Genomic DNA, 22,946 nt, shown 5'->3' on the forward strand with positions numbered 1-22,946 from the left:
AAAGTCTTGAGCGAGAAAATGCCACCCCTCATTATCTGGCCCTGGAGACATTCTCTTTCGTCCTCTGGTCTCCAGAGGCTTCTAAACACGCTGAATTCACACAGGGCTTTGTTGTTGCAGCCTAACCCCAGCTGCGGGAGCCTTGGGCAGCCTTGCACCTGCTCCAATAAAAAGTGGGGAAGTTGTGCAGTTCTGTTAATGAATGCTTTGGGCTTGTCACTCCCTTGAAGGGAAAGACAATTTGTACTTTGACCGTCTTCCAGAAAGGAGTGGGAAGAAATACTTCAGTAATGTGATTTTTTAAATTAAACATTTTATTTTGAAATTAATTTTTAATTCAAAGTTGCAAAGGCACTACAGAGAGTCCAGTACACCCTCTCACTGAGTTCCAGTTTCCCAAGTAGTAAAATCATTAAATAACCATAGACGCTAAAATTGGGCGAAAGATTCAGCCTTAGACTCTATTCATCCTCAAATAAGTTTGGTGCGTTCATTCAAATTCCAGTGATCTCTGAAAGAGGGAGGCGCGTGCATATTCACACTCTGGAGATCCTTTTTTTGACATTTAAAGCAACATGGGCAGTTTAATCTCAGCATTTTAAGAGTAAGTACTTAAAAACTGAAATTTGGACTAATATACCAATGTAAATCTTCATCTGGCCAAAGCAGTAAAAACAAGAGCTACCATTTGTTGTACACCTACTAGGTGATGGCCTCTGCACGTGAGTGATATGATTTCTGTTTCTTCAGAATCTGTTGAGGAAGAGATTCTATTGCAGCCTTTATAAAACGAGGACACAAATGCAGAGATGTTAAGTAAGTTGCCCAAGGTCACACAGCTAATAGGCAGTCATCGTGGAAACAGACACATGGGTTTAGGCTGTGTCTAAAGAGAATCACTGTGGATGCCGTTCCAACCTCCCTTGCCAAGTCACACCCACTGCTGTCACCAAGAACTTCCGTTACACGGCAGTGAAGCCCCCAACCCCTCACTCCATATATCACCCAGAATTAGCTGCAAAGTGTCAGGAGACTTGGCCAGGCAGCCCCAAGCATCAGCGAGGGCTGGAAGCCTTCACTGTGAAGCCCTTTATAGAAAGCCGCGGTTGGCAGCCCCCGCTCCTGCATGGGAACAAATTAACATTGGCATTCCAAACACAGGAAAGGAAGGAAATTGGAAACACAGTTTATACTTGGCCAGCCCTTTGAAATACTGTACCATGCTACCGACATCAATTAATGAAAAGCAGGGTTGTGTGAGAGGCTCTGGTTTGGAAATGCATTAACACACGTTCAACATGTTTGCACAGGAACCGGATTATAAGCACCCTGGCTCCAAAACAATAAAGCAATTACCCTAAAGCTGGTGCTCTCGGAGTTGTCATTAATTCAATCCACTCCACGCGGATCAGCACAGGCTTTGCGCGGCTCCCCACCATGCCTTCCGACACAAATGTTGAAAAGGCAGTACTGCACATGCTCGCCTGAGTTTCGCATAAGTGTCAAACTTCATGCACTCTAATATCCCCCCAAATCATAAACACTCCACTTTGGAGAGGGAAAAATACGCAGCAGCCGCCCTGGTATTCCCTGGCATTGCCGTTTCAGTTCGGGTTTGAGCAAATTTTTTTGCCGGGGAAGCTTAAATGACCTATCTGTTCCATATTAAGAAATACCAAGTCACATTTTTTTGTCAAATATTATTTGTCGGATGCCATTTGCTGCGAAAATTCAATCCCAGCTTGAACACACAGCTAATACCAAACGGTTCACATAATAGCCGCGGTCGTACATGGGATCATTTGCAGTGAACAAACCCCCCTTCCTCTATAAACTGTTTCAGGGATTGGAAAGAAAAGCATGTGAAGCTCTGGAATAAATAAAGCACCGTGCCTTGAGCTGCCCAGCGCAAATGACCCTTGCAGACGGGGAGAACAGGCTCAAAATGACCCGAGAGCAAGTGTCCCCTTCGCAATTTTGTAAGAATGCTTCCAAGAAAGGATTTTAGATGATGTGGGTAAATCTCACTGTTTCTGATCTGCAATAGAAAGAACCGGCTCACTTCTCTGAAGGACCAGCATCCCCAGGCACTGCCTCTACACACACGTCCACCTGCATCTGGAATCCAGGATCCAGGCAACAGACATCACGGTTGTCTCCTCCCCGCTCCTGGTGACGTCATCTCCTCAGCTCAACCCCATGTTGATCTGGGATCCATCAGGCTGGAGCAATTTGAGTGTGTAAAGCTAAATGTGTTATCATTTTCACCACAAATTAACAGTTTCTATGTAAATATTGGTATTTCCTCACCCCATGAAGGCGAGAGGAGGCAAAATGGCACCGGCGCATTTGATTTAAACTAATTAAAAGCAGAGGGTTGTGCAATTCAATATATTGATTTTACCAGTGGGACTTAAATCTTTTATAATAAGTGTACACAGCTGCAGTGCTCTCCCACCACTATGCTGTAAAGGCTAATCCGCACATTCCTTCTGACGATAACATGACAGGTCCCACACATCCCCGCCTGTGCCCTAACCCCGGTGACAGTGTCAGAGTGCATTAAGGTGAAGCCTTGCAGTGGCTTGCCAAGAAAACAGTGTGCCGACAGCCCCCCAGCTAAGCCTGAAGAGTGAGCGTGAAAGAATTCATGTGGCCAGAAGCATGGTGCAAAGGGCTCCCCATTCAAAATATTCAGCCGGTTACATGGATGGGCAGACGGGGAAGGGTGGAGATGGGGGAGACTTAGGACACGCTGATTCTTGCAATGGGCCAAATATGACCTTACTAAATGAGGGGGAGATATTAAAGTGATAGGAGTGATCAATCAACTTAGATGGGACTCTCCCTGGAATGAAGTCATCACTTGTCTCTGAGTTCAGTGGACATGTGATATTCGCTCACATCACAGGCATTCCGGTGGTCAGAGGATCGTGCACCAGCTGTGTTTATCTCGGCCAAGGCTTGATAGCCTACTACGCCATGGTAAAGCCCCAAACTGTAGCTTGAGGGGGCTGCATCTCAAAAGCAGTTTCTTCTCTCTGTGCATTCAGAGAGTCATCCCTCTTGTTGCCCTGAAACTGATTTGCAAATAGGCCATCTCTGTTACCCCTTCCATGGGGACCGCTCCACTACCGAATGACAACCCTGGAACCAAAACCAAAAACAGCCACCCAGGCTGGCATCCAGGTTTCAGCCTTACCCTGCCTTGATTCCAGAAGGAAAATACATAGAAGATGAAAAAAGTTCAAAGCTGGGTCACATACATGCTTGGGAAAAGTGGAGGAAAATCTTTGATTTATATAAGCAGGAAAATGAGGTTTAAAAGAAGTGATTTTGAAAGGGTTACGAAAAACACAGCTGTTGGTGCACTCCTATAGCAAAGGCGCTCTGCAGAAAGAAAGAAAGAGGGGGGAGCTGTGTGACATCTATATTAACCTTTGGCTGCTCACCAGTGAGGGCCGGCGCTCCGAGTGCTGGAATGTGGAACAGCCCCTTCCAAATTTTAACACAAGCCAGGTTACAGCTGCAAATGCCTGCAGTCCACGCTCCCCTTTGCGAAGCACTCCCTGAAGGAAATTTTTAAACTGTAACAGAATCTTTTTCTAATACTCTACAGTGGTAGGGACCGCTCTTGAGGGGCAATGGGAGAGGTCTTAATGCCAAACACTTGTCAACAAAAAGGACAGCCAGATGGCATAAAAGCAAAAATCAAACTGCACGGCCTGCTCCCTGCTCTTCAGCTACAGTAACAAAAGCCACTTTCATAGGCTGACTCCAGTAATGATAGGTTTCCAACTTTCTCTTCTTTTCAATGTAGCTTCAAAGATTACACAAATTTCATGCCTTCATTACCTGGATCAGAGATAAACATGCTGACTTCCACTGCCCTAGTGCCAGCCGGCTACTTTAGCAGATCCCTGACAGAGCTGCTGGGTCTTCCCAAAGAAGGAACGGCAACGGGCTACGGCTCGATTCAGTGGGCAGAATCGCCATTGCCTGGGGATTATTTAAGAGAGGGTAGCTGTTTTGAATTCCAAAATTAAGTCTACACAGAGGAGTTGGGGTTGTTAATCCAAACCAGTTTACAAATCTTGCCATTGAACTTAAGGGGCCCAGGCTGGGAAGATGGGAGTCTCACTCAGGCAGCTCAGCTCACATTGCCCAGGGCTTTATGGTACAGGCTGGGCTTTGTCATAAGGTGCAGCCTTTAGTCCTCATTCCCACCACCTGGTTTTGTCGTAAATTCCCCTCTAGTTTTCCCTCTAGTTTAGATCCCGCTCAGCCTGGCAAAAAAGTTGAATTCCAAGAACAACTTACAGGAACAAAAACCAGTTTGGCGGCAGACAGAAGGAAGAATAAACGCACCAGGTCTGCAAAAGCCTTCAGAATTCAGGCAGGGGTCCCCCAGCGTACGCAGGCCGCCTGCCTGCAAGACAGCAGAGCTATGCAGTGCAGGGGGATGGGGCAGCAGAGGCTGCCAAGATCCTCACCCATGCCCCACCCCCCCGACAAAGTCCCACCATAATAATAAGGAATGGTTTGATATGTGCTAGTGATATTTTCTCACTCTTCTGTAAATTGTGAGAATAAACTTACCTTTAGAAAACTGAATACTACAGATCAACATGATTTGCAATCCAAGGAAAAACAGTATAGCAGTGTTCTTTCTCAGCAAACTCAGTGGCCAGACAAGTCTGCTACACCTCCCCCCAACCCTCTTCAACCCTACTGCCACCCCCAAGTCCCTCCTATGGAGAAATTCCAGGCTACAACAGAACAGAAGGGACAGGCAATTTATTCCTGTGCTGCTGCTTAGCAGAAATTAAAGGCCAACATTAGAAGCATCTACAGGAAGCGTCTTGCCAAACTGCAGCCCAGGTCTTCACCTAACTAATGACCTCGAGTTTAGGGACAGAGAGAGAAAGAAAACAAGGTCAGTGCACTCTGTTAAAAGCCACTCTGCCATCTAATTTGGAGTGATGTCCCAGAAAGCTAGACCTGAGAAAGTCAGGGTCCCACAAAGCCCAAAGCCAGCCTGACTGATTAAGAGGCTCAGACAAGCCGGTCTTTGTCCTTTCAAGATGAAAGAAATGGATTGAAAGGTGTGTGTACAGCCAGAGGAGGAAAACCACCCAGCTGTGGCCTTCCCAAACAAGTCCCAGCTTGCTCCTGCCGCCATGGGGGAAGCAAATAGCCAGCACCAAGGTTCCCAGAGGCACCCTCCGAGCAAGCTGGTCTTTCTCTGGGGGACAGGGAGCCCCTGGGGCCTAGCCCACACCGCCGGCCCATAAGCAGTGGCAGCTTTTTTGCTCTTGGTTTGCAGGGCCTTCTACAGAAGCCGGAGATTACAAATACCTTTTTAATGACCCCAGCCAGGCTCTGAAGGCAGCCGCTGGGATCTGCACATTCAGTGGGAGTCCAGGGTACCCAACAGAATGGAAGATGCCATAAATCCCCCACCAGAGAAAGGGCCTTGGCTAACCCCAGGCTTCAGGAGGGCGACAGAGCTCTGCGTTCATTATTTGTGTGTATGTATTTGGAATTTTCCTTTAGTTTTTGGTATAGTTAATAAATACGCATTGTTTTTTTAAAAAAATCACCAATACAGAAGTGCAGACAATGAAACATTAGACCCCAGCTCCCACTCCCTAAGCCCCAGCTGTGCCCCCACCTCTCTAGCCCTCCAGTAAAATCTCCAGTTCCTGGTGTCTTCCTCCAGGAGGACACGATGATACACAAAAGCATACATGCAGGCCGCTCACCTGCACCTTGCTTCTTTCCACCTCATGCATCTGGGAGATGGTTCTAAATCAGGTCATATGTTGCTGCTTCCCTCTTAACTGGCTGCTTAGTATAATTTAAACTTTCTTGAAGGTATTTTGGCATCTAAACCTCCCACCCCTTGCTCGCTGAAGCTTGGCTCACTAGCTGGATTTGGTTATTAAGTACAGACAATGGCCTCCCCGGGAACTCCAGGGACCTTATCAGGAGGGGGAAGCATGAAGGCGGATCTGCGCTTCCCCGCGCCCCCAGTCCACGCCCCAGGTGCCCAGCGTGGGGCTTCAGTATCATTATTTCCATGTTGACACAGCGCCCGTGGGCGTGAGTTTGCTGTCTTGACTTGGTTCGGGTTTTCGCAGCAAGTTACACAAGTAGAATGAAAGCGCTCAGGAAACAGCGCTATCCGGGCGTGTTATCTCGGAAACCAAATATTTGATCATCAGTCCCGCAGAGCGCTGCCGGGGGTTAGTTTGAGCAAGTCTGGAGAATGAGTGCGCGCAGACGGAGGGGGAGCTCCCCGGCCCTCGCCGCAGCCCCAGGCTCGCGTCCCCGGGGTCGTCGCGGCTCCAATCGTAAACCGGGACCCCCAGTCGCCCCCGCGGCGTCAGCTCGGAGATCCCGCGCAACCCAATCGCCAAAACCTGTGGTTTGCGCGCCACACGTGATAAATGCTGAAAATGGATTCTGCCGGCCTGAGACCTACCACTAAATATTTAAAATAGAAAACTAGAGGCAGGGCACTGTGGCTCACGCCTGTATTCCCAGCACTTTGGGAGGTTGAGGCAGGAGGATCACCTGAGATCGGGAGTTCGAGACCAGCCTGACCAACATGGAGAAACACAGTCTCTACTAAAAATACAAAATTAGCCAGGCGTGGTGGTGCATGCCTGTAATCCCAGCTACTCGGGAGGCTGAGGCACGAGAATCGCTTGAACCCGGGAGGCAGAGGTTGCGGTGAGCAGGGATTGCGCCATTGTACTGCAGCCTGGACAAGAAGAGCGAAACTCCGTCTCAAAAAAAAAAAAAAAGAAAAAAGAAAAAAAGAAAATAAAAGAAAGAAAAAAAAGAAAAAATAAAAGAACGCAAACTAGCAAGCTCCCCAACTCCAGCCAAGAGAGAATGGGGCATCCGGCGGCCCGGAGAGGGGCCCCAAGGCGTTCGGAGCGCGCGGTAGGCTAAGGCGGGCGCACCACTAGGGGACAGGTAGGGCTTGTCAGGGCGGGTAAGGGAGTGCGACGGCCGAGATGCCAGGGCCAGGCAGGGCTGAGAGGGGCCCAGGAAGGGCGGGAAGGCAGCCTCGCCGGGAAGGGCCCTTTACATCCAGGTAGCGCGAGCCGCGCCAGCCCAGGACAGCTCACATGACCAAGCCCCGCGCTTTGAACGGCCGGCGCCTCCAGTCCCAGAGATGCGGCCGGCGGCGTAACATGGAGGGGACTTCCGAAGATCCCTCCTTCCCAGTAACCCCCACAGGCCCACCGAGCCCAGCGCGCCAGACCTGGAGGCGCACACAGCTTGGGAGCCATAGGGCTGTGGGTGGGAGACCCTCGGGCAGGCACTGCGATTTCAACCAGGAGCAGAAAGCTGGGCGGGCTGTATAGAAGAAGCGGCTCCCTCCCTCCCGGTTTCAAAGTGCCCCCGAACAGACACGCGTACCCCCGCCTGCCCTTACCGAGGTTGACGAAGCTCATGACCATGTCGGCGTCGGTGAGGAAATGGCTATCTTGCAAGCTGGCCAGAGGGGGGCCCTGGGTGCTGAAGACGGCCTTGTAGGGGTAGGAGAAGCCCTGGCCGCCGGGCCCGCCGCCCTCCTCCACCGCCATGGCGTTGTACAGGTCCAGCATGAACATGGGCGCCGAGTTGTGCTTGCCCTGGAGGTGCGGGCGCGGGCGGTGGGGCAAGCCCAAAATGGAGAGGATCTCGCGCTGCATCTCCCGCCGCTCCTGGCTGCGGAGGCGCCGATGGATGAAGCTCGAGTGCACCTCGTTGTCCAGGCTGAAGTCGGCCAGGGCGGAGCGCAGCAGGAACAGGGGTGCCCAGAGCGCCACGAAGCTGTGCGGCGCCGCAGCGCGCAGCGAGCGCACGTGCATCGCGCCGGCTCTACGCGCGACCCGGGCTCCGGGCTTCGGGCTCCGGGCCCGCACCGCCCCAGGTGGCAGAAGGGGCAGGCGGCCGTTCGCGCCGCTCGGTCACTTGCTGCAGACGGGCCCCGCTGCGCCCGCGCCAGACATGGCCCCTCCCCGGCCTGCCGCGCTCTGCCCGGACCCCCGCCCCCTGCTGGGTGCTGGCCCCGGGCCCCTCGCCCCGCACTCGCCCGGGCGCACCGCCGGGCTTGGAAAGCAGCCCCGGCGAACGAAGAGGCGAGTGAGGAGGCGGGCGCGGGTGGGAGGAGCAGCCAGCAAGCCTAGGAGTCCAGAGAGCCAGTGCCGGGGAGGCAGCGAGGAGGCAGGCGGGCGGGCTAGCGCTCCTTCTTCCCGCTCCTCTGGCGCTCTCGCCCTCAGGCGGCGGCGACCCACCCTCTTCCAACCTCTGGCGTGGAGAGCAGGGGCCCCGGGGCGCTCTCCCAGCCCTGCGCGCCCTGGATCGCACAAGAGGCCGCCTCTGGAGCGCCAGAGTGGTACACGCTGGGGCCTGGGCGGAGGAGGAGGAGGAGGACGGGCTTCAAGGGGCCCCTCCCGCGCCGGCGGCCTCCCACCTGCCCTCGGCCCCGCCCTCCCCCTAGCTGTGCCCAATGGGTTCATTCATTCCCTCTAGAGCGCTCGACAAATGTTTACCGAGTGCCCACGGGGTGCCTAGAGCCTGGCGGGACGTCGCGGGGATGCGGCTGGAGGAATCCAAGCCGGCCCTGCCCTCTTGGCACTCGTGGTCCGGACCAGGAAGGCGGCTCGAACGGGACCGGTGGGCTGCGGGCCGCGGTGGGAAAAGTTGGGGGAGCGCGGAGGTGGCGCGGAAATAGAAGGCTTCCTGGAAGCGGTGACCCTTGAGGCGGTCTTGCCCCTTAGTCCCCGTCTCCTTTTAAGCTAGCCACGCTGACCCCTCCGCGCCTCTCTGAACCGGTTGCCAGCTTGTCTCTGCGCTCGCCATTCCCTCCGCCTGGACGGCTCCCGGCTCACCACCTCCCGCCCCCCATCAGACCCTGCTTTCTCCCAGAGACCTCCAAGACCTGCCAAGCTGAGGTTGTTTCCTCGCCTCACCCCCACGTACATTTGTTTTCTTTCCTGTAATTTCTCTTGCTGTCTGGAATTGTTTGAGTTACTCCGTGCCGTCTTTATTGCCTTCTTATCCCCGCTAGACGCCCAGCGCACTGAGGCCAGGACCAGCGATCTTCTCCGCAGCTCTGGTGCCCGCAGTGCCTTGAACCTAGCGCCTGGTAGCCACTGTGGCTGCGCAATCACGATTTGTTGAGTGAATAAGTGAACTTCGTTTGAGCTGGGGGGTTCTTCCCACTTTCTCCTCTAAGGGGCCCTGTATCTTTCCAGCCACCCCTCAGCCTGAGACCAGACACCCCAGCCCCACCACTAGGGGTTCCCATCAGCCCTCCCCGCCTGGGGAGCCAGCCGCTGGTCTTCGCATCCTCTTCCCCTCCAAGGGTCTGTGCCTGAGACCTCCCCATCAGCCTCCTCTCCTGCCTCTCCTCATCTATTCATCCCTCAATCAATACTGAGACATGCACGCTGTCACAGGGAGTCCCCAGACCACTCAGAACCTACTGGTCCCTCTGCCAGTGTGGGATCTCAAGGGAATTACTGCACCCAGAGTGGCAGTGAGGGCAGCAGGGTAAAAGTTCATCCTGTCTCCTTCCCCTGCTGGGGCTGGGTGAGAGAGGATCCCCAGAGGGGCTCTGGGATGAACTGGGAAGGGCTGAGGTTAGGGAAGCGGGTGGGGGCAGGGGGGTTGTCTGGGAGGGGCTCTGGCTAAGCCTCACTTTGGGGCTGTCCTTCCTGGAGCACGAGAGCTGGGGAAGAGAATTATGGTCTTCGACAGTTTTCTGGAGCAGAAGTAGTTTGGCCAAGTGGTCCTCTGGGTCTCCCTTGGGGGCTTTTGGACTAGATGGCAGCCTGAGGAGCCACATGGGTAGAGAAAGGGGAGGCCAGAGGCCAGGCAAGGAGCAGAAAGATACCAGCCTGCAGGTCCTGGCCATTTACACCCAGGCCCCAGGCTGTGAGATGGAACAGGTTCCGAGCCCCCATGCCAGCCTGCAGGTCCTGGCCATTTATACATAGGCCCCAGGCTGTGAGATGTAACAGGTCCTGAGCCCCCATGCCAGGGAGGGGCCTCTGCGCACCCACCAGGCAAGGTCCTCAAACCACCCCCACCACCTGGTCTTCATCCATTCACTCCTTCCTTCAACAGACAAGCATGGAGCACAGGATATCAGGTGGGGAGCTGTGGGGCCTGCAACCTGGACAGTCGTACAGGGCCCCCCAGCTCTCAAGGGCCCCACACTTGGTTTCCTACTCTGGGGTCACCATATGCAGTTCTAAATCACCTATGAACAAAGTCCCCCCTGCCCCGTATTAATTTTGCACCTGACCCAGATATTACGTGGCCAGTCCTGGGGCCAAGCACAATGCTGGGCAGGAAGACACAGCCATAAGCGAACCCACATGGCGGACTCCATCAAGGAGCCGCGGCCTCCAGGCCAGGGAAGCAAAGCAAGAGCCTCAAATAAGAGTCAGGGACTGGAGGAGAGGCAGGTCTTGTCCATCACTCTCTCTGGAAACAATTCAGAAGCCAGGCAGAGGAGGACATGCAGGAGGGAGAGGGAAAGGTGGGCGTCGTGGTGTGCAGGAATCCTACCCCAGGGCCACTGGGGAAATTGCAGTAGTGCCACAGTCATCCAGGATCCATCTGAGAGTGTGCAACTGGAGAACCTGGGTCACTTCAGCCTGTGATAACTGACAGGCAGTCGGGGGGGGGGGGGGAGAGGGGGGAGGGGCAGATAAACAAGGTGAGGTGATGGAGGGTGGGGAGGGGAGCTTTTGGAGGAGATGCCACTGACCTGAGTTCTGAAAGACAAGAAAGAGACAGGCTTTTCCAGGGAAAGGCATCCCAGGTGGAGGAATAGCAAGTGCTTGAGCCCTAAAGAGAAGGGAACAGAAACCAGGCTCAGTCCCCAGTCCTGCATACACCCTCCAGCGCTGGCTTGCCGGGGGCAGGCTATGCCACCTCCAGTGCCAGCAGAGAGAAAGGAGGTCACTTTCTTCCAAAGTCTGAAATAACAAGGAGCCAAAGCAGCCCTGCCCTTCAGCGGTGGTCTCTGCTTTTTATCTACTCTCAAATCTTTTGGAGGGATCTTCACAAGCAGGTGAGGCTGGGGGCAGGGGCAGCAGGTCTCGGTGCTACAATTTACATATGAAACAACTGATCTGTCAGTGTCTAAGCAAGGATTCTAGTTTACCCTTCTTTGTGCATCTCACCTGAGCCTATTCTGAGCCTGGCACACAGCAGGTGCTCAATTAGTACCTGTTGAATGAATAGTAATAAGCACAGCCAACAGTGCAGGCGCCAAGCTAAGGCATCTCCCAGATCCCTCACCCCAGAAACCCTTCCTCCGAGATGCCACCTTTTCTCATGCAAGTGGGAGAGACAACATGCCCTTCATATCCAAGACCTCAAGAGATAAGGTTTCCTCTGAACTCCCACAAACCCCCATTTAGCCTTATCTTTCCTGTGATCCACGCTGGGGGAGGGGGTCTTTCTTTTCCCTGTTTCCTCCCCCAGAGGCATCCCCAAGACTGCACCAGCCCCTCAGTGAATGCCGAATGAATGAATGAATGAATGAATGAATGAATGAATGAAAACCAGCAAGCAAGAAATATCCATCTGGGAGTGCATCCGATGCCAGTTTGGGAGCTGAGGCCACCACCAGAAAAGGCTTTGAGATTGCTGAGGGCAAATCTTGTGTGGAGGAGGTAGCCTGGGCACTGGAGCCTGCCCACCCACATTCACACTCCAGCTCTGTCTCTTCCAGCTGTGCACCATGGGCAAGGGACTTAACCTCTCTACACCTCAGTTCCCCCATCTGTAAAATGGGGGACTGATAGCGCCTGTCTTCTGGGATCGCTGTGAGGTTTCAGAAGTTAATTCATGGAAAGAGCTTTGCACAGTGCCTGGGACACAGAGAAAACCCTTGATAAATGTTACTGTGTTACCATCTGGATGAAAAGGAAAATACGGTAACAGAAAAGCCTCCTGAGTTACAAAACAACAACAAAACTTTTCATGATGATCTGCTTTTTGGCCAAGCAGAGAAAAGCAAATGTATCCTGACTCTGAGAGCAAGAGCAAAAGTACCAGAGCAAAAGAGAGAGCAAAGTGGAAGGGAACATTAGAGATGAAAAGGTCATCACTGCATTCCGATCCTCACATTGTGCCAGGCCCACCGCAGGCCAGCCGGGCCCAGGGACTTCCCTGGGGCCTATCTCATTTCCCCAGCAGCTAGTCCCCCACCCACACACTCCCAGTTGTGGCTCCCCTGGCCAGGGCACCCAGCACTAGGCTCCAGGACCGTAATCCGATCTGCCCCAGTCTGCTCCACACCTGGGGCCGCCTTTGGCTGGATGAAAGATGGCCTGGAATTGTGAGGGGTGTTATTGTGTCAGGCGGCCCCGGCCCAGGGTCCGTGCCCCTCGCCTGCTGGCCTCCCAGTGCTGGGCCAGGAGTTTTCATTTCCTCCATCATCAGTCACATCTTGCCGAAGCGATTTTGACCAAGTCAGCGTGTCTCTCTAAGGCAGTAAAAAGAAGAAAAGAATTCTGCTGACACACACATTGTTCAGCGAGGTGGGGACCTCATCTTCATCCATCTGCCCTAGAGGAGGTTCAGCCGGCCCTGGGGCTACCTGGGGAGCACAGTCAAGGAAGCCAGTGGACGGCTCTCTCTGTCCACACCACCTGGCTAAGGCCAGATGACCTGGACCTCCAACCCCAACAAGGAATAGAAGGCCAAGAGCCGCCTCGTGCACAGGCTTGAAAATCCTTGTGTGCAGAGAGGTGGACCCTGCAGAGGAAGTTATTAGAGCACACCTGTGGTGAAATTTTGTCTCCCATGCAGATCTCTCATTGCACGGGAGGCTTGGACTCCTCACGTTTGCCCACTCTGAGATTTTCTTTGCACAACTTTAAAAGCAGCAGAATGAGAGACTAAACGTCTTCCATCAGTCTTAAATACACATGTCAGTGGCCACAGTTCCAAATGGAAAACACAGACGACACACACACTCTAGAGAAAGCTGATACCATGCAGGATTTCTAGGATCTGGAAGCCAGCTAGGGGGAAGCAGTGTTTATTATTATCAGGGCTGTATTTCTTCCTTGATTGGAGGAAGTCTGGTATGGTTTTGAGCACTAACTATCCTTGGTTCAGCATTAGAGGTAGCCTTTTCCTCCTTCCAAAACGTGACAGGGAGCGGCCGACCTGTCACCTGTTGGGAGCACTTGCTTCTGCTGGACACCTGCTAAGCCTGCACTGCCCAAGCCCACGTCACCTGCAACCCCTCACTGCATGGAGAGGCTAGTTCTGCTCCTCACATGGCAGAGAAGGAGGACCAACGTCCAGAGAGCACCTTGCCCAAAGTCAGACAGCCAATCTGTAATGGAGCCAGGATCCAAAGCCACATCTGTCTACACAGCACAGGCCTTTAAGCATCAGTGAACGTTCAGTGACCTGAGAGCAGCCCCTTCCTTCCTTGTTTTAATGTAAAGCAACACTTCTCCAACCCAACTGTGCATATGAATCCGCTGGGGGTCTGCTAGAACACAGATTCCCACACAGCCAGTGTGAGTGGGCTGAGATTCTGCACTCCTCATCAGCTCCTGGGGGCTCAGAGGCTGTGGTCTTCAGACTGTACGTTGATGATCAGGGCTCTAGATTTCTGAAGTTACAGCTGACCAACTGGGGCTTCAAATTAAAACTTCATTATCTGTGATTCCGGCTGTCTTTTTAAATTAACTCATTACTTCTCCCAATTACCTTGTATTATTTTTATTAGTATTATCCCCATTTCACAGATGAGGAAATTGAGGCTCAAATACTTGAGGGAACCCGCCCGAAGCCACACCGATGGTGAATGAATGGTAAAATCAGAATTCTGACACCGGCTATCTTGTTCCAGGACCTAAGTCCTTAAACATTGAGGTACACCAAAACACAGGGTTTGTCTCAGTCCTGGATGGACCTCCCAGTGCCCATGGAGGCCTTGCACACAGTAGATGCCCTATCAGTGTTTGAGGAACATACCTCTGAGCCCGTCTTCAATTCCTCCTTTATTGCAGAAGTCACGCACTCAAAAGCCAATGGGCACCTGCCACGTAACATAAATACAGAGATGCAATGTGAGGCCCAAGGAATATTTCCCTTCCTCTTAATTTAATGAAAGGCAATCATGAGCACAGACGCAGCGACAGGTGGCAGGAGACACTGGCCTGGATAAGTAAGGAGGGGTGCAGACTGGGGTGAACTGGAAACCACATGCCCATGGGTGATGCCATCCAGAAATTTGATTCCAACATCACCAGATAGTTCTAATTTTCCAGAGAAGCTAGAAACTTGAGTTTGAGTGGTGACATCTCTCAATGTTTATCTATTGGCAACCAACTGAACTCGTTTTGGTCATTAGACCAAAGAAGACACATCTACCAGTCAGATTCGATGAATCTGGTTTGCCCCTGGTCTCATAAAGGGCTCTGCTGTGTCTGGAGGATGTGCCCAGACTCCCACAACCCATCACCCAAACCAAAGGACCACCAAGGATGGTGCATTTCAAGACAGCTCCATTGAATTCATGATTTGAGGACTACTGAGCCAGTGGTTGAAAAGGCTGGAACTGTCGGCCCCTTTAGGCAAACTCTGACCCTAACCTTCCCCAGAGTCCCTTCCCAGCAAAACTCTGCTGTTTGGCCCCTGGTGACTGATCTGATAAACTCCCCGTCTCCCCAGAAACATCAAAAACCAGAATTCCATCTGCAAGAGCAGGAGTGAGGGTTCACTGCTCCTGCTTTTCAGCATCTCCCTCCTCCCAGCTAGATCTGAGCCCTCTCTTATGGTTGAGGATGCCCCATCTGGTGAATATCCAGAAAAGCACTGTCTCGCCTGCTTTGCAGCCAGAGCCCTGACAGGTGACCAAGTTTCAGTCAGTCAGAGGCACCGACCCCAGAAGCTATCAGCGCAGGCCCAGACCATTCTGCAGAGTGATCTGGGGCCGTGTCCCAACTACAGAGCCCCGAAGCCTGGTTCTCTGGCCCTCCCAGGGGTTCTGTGAGCCTCTAAGATCCTCTAGTGGACTCCTTTTCTGCACCAGCCTGCCCAAGCTGGTTTCTGTTGCCTGCAGCCAGGAGCCCTGCTGGATACAGCACTGGGGAGCTGGAGACGGCATGGCAACCATGTCAGTTAAAAGGATACAGGCCTTCTCTTTTGTTCCGCAGCTAAAACTTTTGGTCAAGGAAGTTTTTCACACAGGCTCGACACAGAAAATAGAAACAGAGCTTCTTTGGTTAAATAGGGCAGGGGAGGGACTAGGGTCGCCACATTTAGCAAAAAAATATAGGGTGTGCAGTTCAATTTGAATTTCAGATAAACAGTGAATGAATTTTAGTATGAGTATATCCCATTATATTGGAGTATATGTATTAAATATACTCATACTGAAATTCACTCGTCATTTATCTGAAGTTCAAATCGGACTGGACACCCTGCCTTTTATCAGGTGATCCCAGCAGGGGCCCAGAGCCCCCAGGCTTGGTTTCTTTTCACTACCATTTTCTCTGCTCCCAGGTTTTCAGAGAAAACACTTTGGAAGCCCACCTAATTTGAGACCCCTGCCTTTTCTCCTTCTTCTGCAAAGATTTCTTCTGTTTTCTTTTTTTTTTTTTTTTTTTTTTGAGACAGACTCTCCCTCTGTCCCCAGGCTGGAGTGCAGTGGCACAATCTCACCTCACTGTAACCTCCGCCTCCTGGGTTCAAGCAATTCTCCCTCCTCAGCCCACCAAGTAGCTGGAATTACAGCTACTACGTGCACTACCACACCTGGCTAATTTTTGTATTTTTAGTAGAGACAGGGTTACACCACATTGGCCAGACTGATCTTGAACTCCTGGCCTCAAATAATCCATCTGTCTTGGCCTCTCAAAGTGCTGGGATTACAGGCATAAGCCACTGTGCCTGGCCAAGATTTCCTCTGTTTTCCTCAGTGGAAATGTCCCTTCTTCACTGTCAGTCCCTGTATTTCAGGTTGAACTATCCTCTTCTCTAAAATTCAGGTGGGTACGTGACCCAGCCTGGTCAATCAGAGATGCACGTGCGATAGGTTCAGGAGTCATGTGACCTAATCTAAGTCAGTGAGATTCAACTTTAGAACTTTTGCTGGAACTACCAGGAAAAGGGGTCTTTCCTCCCACTGGGGTTGCTAGGTCAGCGGCTGCTGCTGGCAGTCATCTTCCCTCCCTTCAGGGAGAGCCTGCCCTGTGAGAGAAGCCACGGGACAGTAAAACAAGAGGAGGCAGGAGACCGACAGCATCAGTGAGTCCCTGGAGCCCACTATCCCTGAAGCCAGCCCCACCCAGGACTGTTCAGCTTAAGCCATTGTGTACGGAGTTTCCAGTCCATTACAACAAAAGTCCTGCAGACATGTGGTTCAATTCCTTCATCTTGAAGACAGAGAAATTGACACCCAAAGAGAAACTGTTGAACCCAAAATCTTACAGTGAATCAGGGCAGAGCTAGGATTAGGCTGGGCTCCTGGCTCCCAGAGTCCTGGGAACTCCTCACCACCCCACGTCGTGCTTCTCTCCATCTCTGTTGTTTTCTTCCTTCTCTCACCTCCTTCACTGTGTTTCTGCTCATTTTAAAAAAAATGTGTTCTTTCTTTTACTTCGAGTTTTATCTTTATTGCCTCTCTGTTGGTAAACCATTACTCTAAATATAACAGGTTAGTCCCAACTCATGTGAAAAGATCTTATGGGAAGACTAACAGATTTGAGCTCATCTTACATATGATGCTCTAATATAACAATATATAAACAATATAATAATATAAACAACAAATAATATAAACAACTAATAAGAGTGAGCGTGAGTGACACAGCTATCTGATGTCCAAGCTTTGCTGATTAGCTCTTGTCTTCGAATCACCCTGAAATTGGATGCAGTATCTCCCATTTCACAGATGAAGATATGGAGGCCCAGGGGTCAAAGGACTTGGCCAAGAAACATGACTAACAAATGACAAAGCCAGCATTCAAACTGGATGACCCAATTCTGATCCCCTATTTCACCCAGTCAGTTGCCCCTGGAAAGCCAGCCTGAGATTTTTATTTCCATAGCTCACATGATAACAAACCACTGAGTTGAGTTGCCAGATTTGGCAAATAAAAAATATAGGATATCCAGTTAAATTTGAATTTCAGATAAACAATGACTCATTTTTTTTTTAATAAATATGTCTCAAGTTGCACAGGACATACTTATACTAACAATGAGCCTTTGTTTATCTGAAATGCAAACTTAACCTCTCACCATGTATTCTATCTGGCAATTCTACACTAAGAGCTTTTATGCATAAAGCAAGACGCATCAGCTGTGTCCTTGGTTCTGCAAAAGCCTCAGGGCCTTTGCACTTGCTGGGCCATTTGCCTGGAAGGCTCATGCTGATATTCACCTCCTTCACCTCCTCTGGGTCTCTGCTCAAATATTTCACCACTGACGTTTTCCCTTGCCCGTCTATCAGAAGCAACCCATGTTTTCTTTTTCTCTTACCACCACCACCTGAAATACAACAGTTACATGTTCATTTGTTCATTGTCTCTCTGCTGCCATGGAAATGTGGGCATGTGTTTTGGTCTGATTTGTTCACTACCATGAGTAGAGCTCACAACAGTGTCCCATATGTAGCTGATACTCGGTGAATATTTGCTGAATGAGTGAATGAACTCTCTGCGAGCACGTCTTGGTTTCTGTCTGGAATACTGCCTGACTCGGGATTGTCACTCACCTGCTGAGTGGCAGTAGGCATGTCCCTGAGCTCCCCACTCCTTGAGCCGCACTCCTCACACATCTCAGAGTCACTGGGAGATCAGGTGACAAAACAGCCTTGAGAGTCAGATGCAGACTTGCCGGAGCACGTGCGCAAGCATCCCGGGGAGCTTTTCTCTTCTTCAAGCACTCGTGCCCCAGACAACTAAGCCTCAGAACACAAACCCTAAAAAACAAATTTTTTCATTTTCGACGTGTTCAGAGCACATGCAAGCTCCTCCCCCCTGCAGCATCACTGCAGACAGCGGCATCAAGCACCTCCGAGTCGGAGGGAAGGACAGCACACCAACAGACAGCAGTGCCAACGACGGCTAACAGTCTACACGCCCGGTTCAGTTATCTGCATCACCTCATTTCATCCTCACAACTCTTTTGAAATAGATATTTTTGTGCCCAACTTACAGATGAGGAAACTGAGGCTCAGATTAATCAATTCCACTGCCAGAAAGCAATGGAACCATGTTTTAATTCAGCCAGCCTGACGGCAGTCTCTGAGCCCATTTCCTCACCTGTAAAGTAGGTATAATTATAGTGCTGCCTGGCCGGTCACAGTGGCTCATGCCTATAATCCCAGCACTTTGGGAGGCCAAGGTGGGTGGATCACCTGAGGTCAGAAGTTCAAGACCACCCTGACCAACATGGTGAAACCCACTAATAAAAAATACAAAATTAGCCGGGTGTGGTGGTGCATGCCTGTAATCCCAGCTACTTGGGAGGCTGAGGCAGGAGAATCACTTGAATCCTGGAGGAGGAGGTTGCAGTGAGCTGAGAGCATGCCATTGCAGTCTAGCCTAGGCAACAAGAGCAAAGCTCCATCTCAGATATAAATAAATAAATAAATAAATATGCTGGCTTGTTGTGGGGATAAAATGAGACATTGTGTGTGAAGTATTTGCATGGGTCCAGGCAGGCAGCACACACAGGTGACCACCACAGGCAACCTTGCCCCCTCCCCAGCCTGAAAAAATCAGGATAGAGGATGTCATGTGAAGGCTATTACTCCAAGCTGCCCAGAGTGACCGATGACATGGCTTGAGGCAAGACAGCTATCCAGAGTTATCAGATTCACTTCCTTGGGTATTTGAAATAGGAAATCCAGAGAAAACGAGGTTACAGGAGTAAGGCCAGGTCAAGAGGTAGAGAGTGTAGCCATGATGGGTGGTGAGCAAGCTTGCCTTACAAAGGAGCTCAGGCCACTGGGGTCCAGTAGTGTAGGTTGTACACTGTGCACTCTGGGATCAACATTCCTATTCTTGCCTTTGACAACGGTGACCTCCGGAGTTGTGCAGTACACACTCTCAGCAACTGTACCCAGCAGCCCTGAAATTTTATTCGTTCATTGATTCATTCACATATATATTAATTTATTCCCACCATGTGATAGTCTCTTTCAGACCATGAGACAGTAGCAGTGGAAAGATATTCAAGACGTCTCACACAGGTATTTTAGTTAGGGGAGATGGACGAGAAGCAGGAGTGACCGACAAGTGCCATGGAGAAAAAGAAAGCCCAGTGAGAGGCTGAGAGCAGAGGGTGGGAAGGCCTCTCTGAGGAGGGGCGGTCTCTAAAGCCAGGCCTAGGAGGAGTAGGGGGAGGGGACTGTGGGCAGAGGCAACGGTGGGGACAAAGGCCCTGCGGTGACCACAAGAGCATCTGGGATGCTTGGCTCCAGAAGACCCTCCTAACTCCGGCTTTTCCTGGAGTTGATGGTTCCCCACAGGTGTCTTTATGATCCCACCACATTCCTTGGGGTGACTCAAGTTGGTGCCCAATTCTCACAGCCCAAAGAACTGCGACCCAACTTCCAGCTGGGGCCCCTGTCCCTGAACAGTCTCCACACATGGGCATTGCTGGCCCTGGTCTGTTCTCCTCTTCCAAGGCTCAGTGTCCCTCCTCAGCCAGACTTCTGCTCCACCCACCTCTGCTCCCAACAAGCTCCCAGTGAGCTGCCTGCATCTGCAAAACCAGGAAACATGATGTTCCCAGACATCAAAGAGTTTGCAAAAGATCGTGGTCACCTGAGACCCAGACCATTTCCTAAGGCTGCTGTTTAGATACCAAGTCCAGGGTTTTTCTTTAGGGCTCCAGTGAAGGGTAGAAGCTACCCTACACCTCAAGCCACCACCACCTCCCTTCCCTGGACCCCACCGTAAACCATGGCTCCTTACAACCCTCCACATCTCTGGCACTGGAGCCCTGATTTTGTTTTTATGGGGTAATATTCTTTCATCCCCAAACGCCATGTAGGAATTTGCTGGGGGTTGGGGGTGGGAACCACCTCATTATAACCAGAAAATTCAATTTACAGACATTTGGTTCTTTTATTTCCATTTTTTTAAGGAGAGAAAAGAAATCAGTCTAGTGTGGACATTTTGAGTCCCTTGCTTAGAGGTTCAAGGCATCTGTGACTTCGGAAAGCCTTCTTGGCATGAAGCAATAAACAGGCTGAGCAGATAAAACCACCCTGTGTTTAAAAAGCAGGCCTGTCTCTGAGGCAGAAATTTTATAGATAAAACAACAGAACATGACTCAAAAAAGTCGTGTTGTGAAAATGGCCCCGTGTAGATACAAAATTCCTTACTCAGGAGCTAAGTTCTACAACAGCACAGGAACATTTGATCTAGATAATTCTCTATGTCTGGCTTCAAGGAGCCACTTTGAAGCCCCATTTTCCAGAGGAGTTTCGTGTTGCAAATATCACCTCCACCCCTTCAATGTTTCACTGCATCGAGGACCCTCTCTCTTTCTCCTGTTCATCAAAATGTTTGCACATGTTGTGAGGGAAAATGGCTTTCTGTCAAGTAAGTTTAAGAAACGATGGGCTCCAGAAAGGGAAACACGTTTCTTCACTGCGGGACTTCTCAATACCTTTTTTTTTTTTTTTTTTTTTTTAAGACGGAGTCTTGCTCTGTCGCCAGGCTGGAGTGCAGTGGCGTGATCTCAGTTCACTGCAACCTCCTCCTCCTGAGTTCAAGAGATTCTCCTGCCTCAGCCTCCCAAGTAGCTGGGACTACAGGCGTGCGCCACTACGCCCAGCTGATTTTTGTATTTTTAGTAGAGATGAGTTTTCACCATGTTGGCCAGGATGGTCTCGATTTCTTGACCTTGTGATCCACCCACCTCAGCCTCCCAAAGTGCTGGGATTACATTCTCAGTCTTTAATTAGGGAGGAGAGGGTAGAGTGTTTCGCAAGCTGTTACATTAAGTCAGAGATCTATCATGTGCAAGTGTCAGAAACCCACCTCAAAACGGCTCAATGCCCAACTCAGAGTGGAGTCCCTAACAGGGAAGTCCTATCAACAGTGTGCCCAGGGGCTCATGGAGTGACCTCTGTCTCCGTGGCTCTGTTTCTCTCTGTCCCCATCTTTCAATTTGGCATCTATCTGAATGCTGGCTTCACTATTTCCTACCGCGGAGAGGTTTCCTCTGCATTGCCACATGTCCAGGCCAGCAAGTGACCCTGGGAAGAGAGAGAGAGAGACTCTTGCTCCCAGGAGAGGATATCCAGGTCTTGGCTCACCTCGCACACCAGTAATGGCAAACGGGGAAGGGAGCACCTGGATTTCCCAGCCTCACCTGCTCACCTATGAGTCAGCGTGGAGGTCAGGGCACTGGGTCAGCCCCACCAGAGACCATATCGTAGGGCAGGCACCATTTCCCCAAAGCAGGGGGATGCTGTCACCTGAATCCAGGAAGGGACACTGAGTCAGTAAAAAGAAAACCAAATTTGCCTAGGCGCAGTAATCCCAGCACTTTGGGAGGCAGAGATGGGCGGATCACCTGAGGTCAGGAGTTTGAGACCAGCCTGCCCAACATGGTGAAACCCCATTTCTATTGAAAATAGAAAAATTAGCTGGGCATGGTGGTGGGTGTCTGTAGTCCCAGCTATTCAGGAGGCTGAAGCAGGAGAATCACTTGAACTCTGGAGGCAGTGGTTGCAGTGAGCTGAAATCATGCCATTGCACTCCAGCCTGGACAACAAGAGCAAAACACAATCTCAAAAAAAAGAAAGAACGAAAGGATGAAAGAAAAGGAAAGGAAGGAAAGGAAAGAAAAGAGAGAAAGAGGAAGATAAGAGAAAAGAAAAGAAAATTTGATAAAAAAAAAAAAAAAACAAACCCTTGATGGCCAAGCACCCAGCTGAATGGGGGCTCTGCAGACAGACAGAGGCCCTGGGGGGCAGGCACGTACCCCTGACAATGGCCTTTCCAGCTCTGAATTTCCGCACTGGCATGGGTTTGCAGGTCATTAGCACTGGGTGCTATGTGCCCGTTGGTTTGTGAGCTCCCAGAGGACATGCCACATACACTGTTTTATACTTTCTGTATCTAACACGGGACTCTGCATACAGTCAGTGCTCAATGAATACTTGATCGATAGAGGAGTTCACAGAGCCCCTGTCCCTTTTCAGCTGTGGCCCTAACTCAGTCCAGTGTGGTTCCTGACTTCTCATCCACCTCCGTCATGAGACCATCTGCCACAGGCTCCTGCCTCCTGGTTCAGTACCTGGCAGGTAGCAGGGACTCAAGACACAGCTGCTCAATCAGGGAGCGGCTGTCGCTTGCCGCTGGGTTTTGCTTGTGTGTTGGTTTTTGCGCCCCTGTCTTTGTTCCTACTTTGAATTTTAAACTCCTTTTGTCTGCTTTTGGAATAGATTCTTCTAGGGGTTCATTCTATCCTCTTGCATTAATTATTTAATGAGTATTACCAGGTGCCAGTCATTGTTCTGAGTGTGGTGCATACAACAGTGAACAACACGGACCAAACTTCTCCACACGAGGCTTTTACCCTAATAGGGCTGTTAGACAGGGCCCAGTAACACAGGGCAGGGGTGCAGAGAGGGACAAGGATGCCACTTTAGCTATGGTGATCAGGAAAAGCCCCGGATCTGAGCAGGGACCCCTGAGGACAGAGAGGGAAGGAGCTGCTCACATCACTGGGGAAGAGCATTCTGGTTTTTTTTTTTTTAGAAAAAAAAAAGGCTGGAGTGCAGTGGTGTGATCTGGCTCACTGCCACCTCCACCTCCCGGTTCAAGCAATTCTCCTGCCTCAGCCTCCCGAGTAGCTGGGACTATAGGCGCCCACCACCACGCCTGGCTAATTTTTGTCTATTTAGTAGAGACGGGTTTCAGCAC

The 22,946-nt window shown here is 51.0% G+C and overlaps 1 protein-coding gene across 1 annotated transcript in view; it reads right to left on the bottom strand.

Moving 5' to 3' along the window:
• The window catches only part of BMP7 (bone morphogenetic protein 7), a 100,698-nt gene extending 92,713 nt beyond the window's left edge, over nucleotides 1-7,985 (bottom strand). Inside the window, exon 1 of the mRNA XM_001089245.5 lies at nucleotides 7,454-7,985. Within this exon, the coding sequence (XP_001089245.1) occupies nucleotides 7,454-7,871 (418 nt within the window). The 5' untranslated portion in view covers nucleotides 7,872-7,985. The remainder of the gene's footprint in view (nucleotides 1-7,453) is intronic.
• Nucleotides 7,986-22,946: the final 14,961 nt, after the last annotated feature.

This window comes from Macaca mulatta, chromosome 10 (assembly GCF_049350105.2).
Source record: "Macaca mulatta isolate MMU2019108-1 chromosome 10, T2T-MMU8v2.0, whole genome shotgun sequence".
NCBI lineage: Eukaryota > Metazoa > Chordata > Mammalia > Primates > Cercopithecidae > Macaca > Macaca mulatta.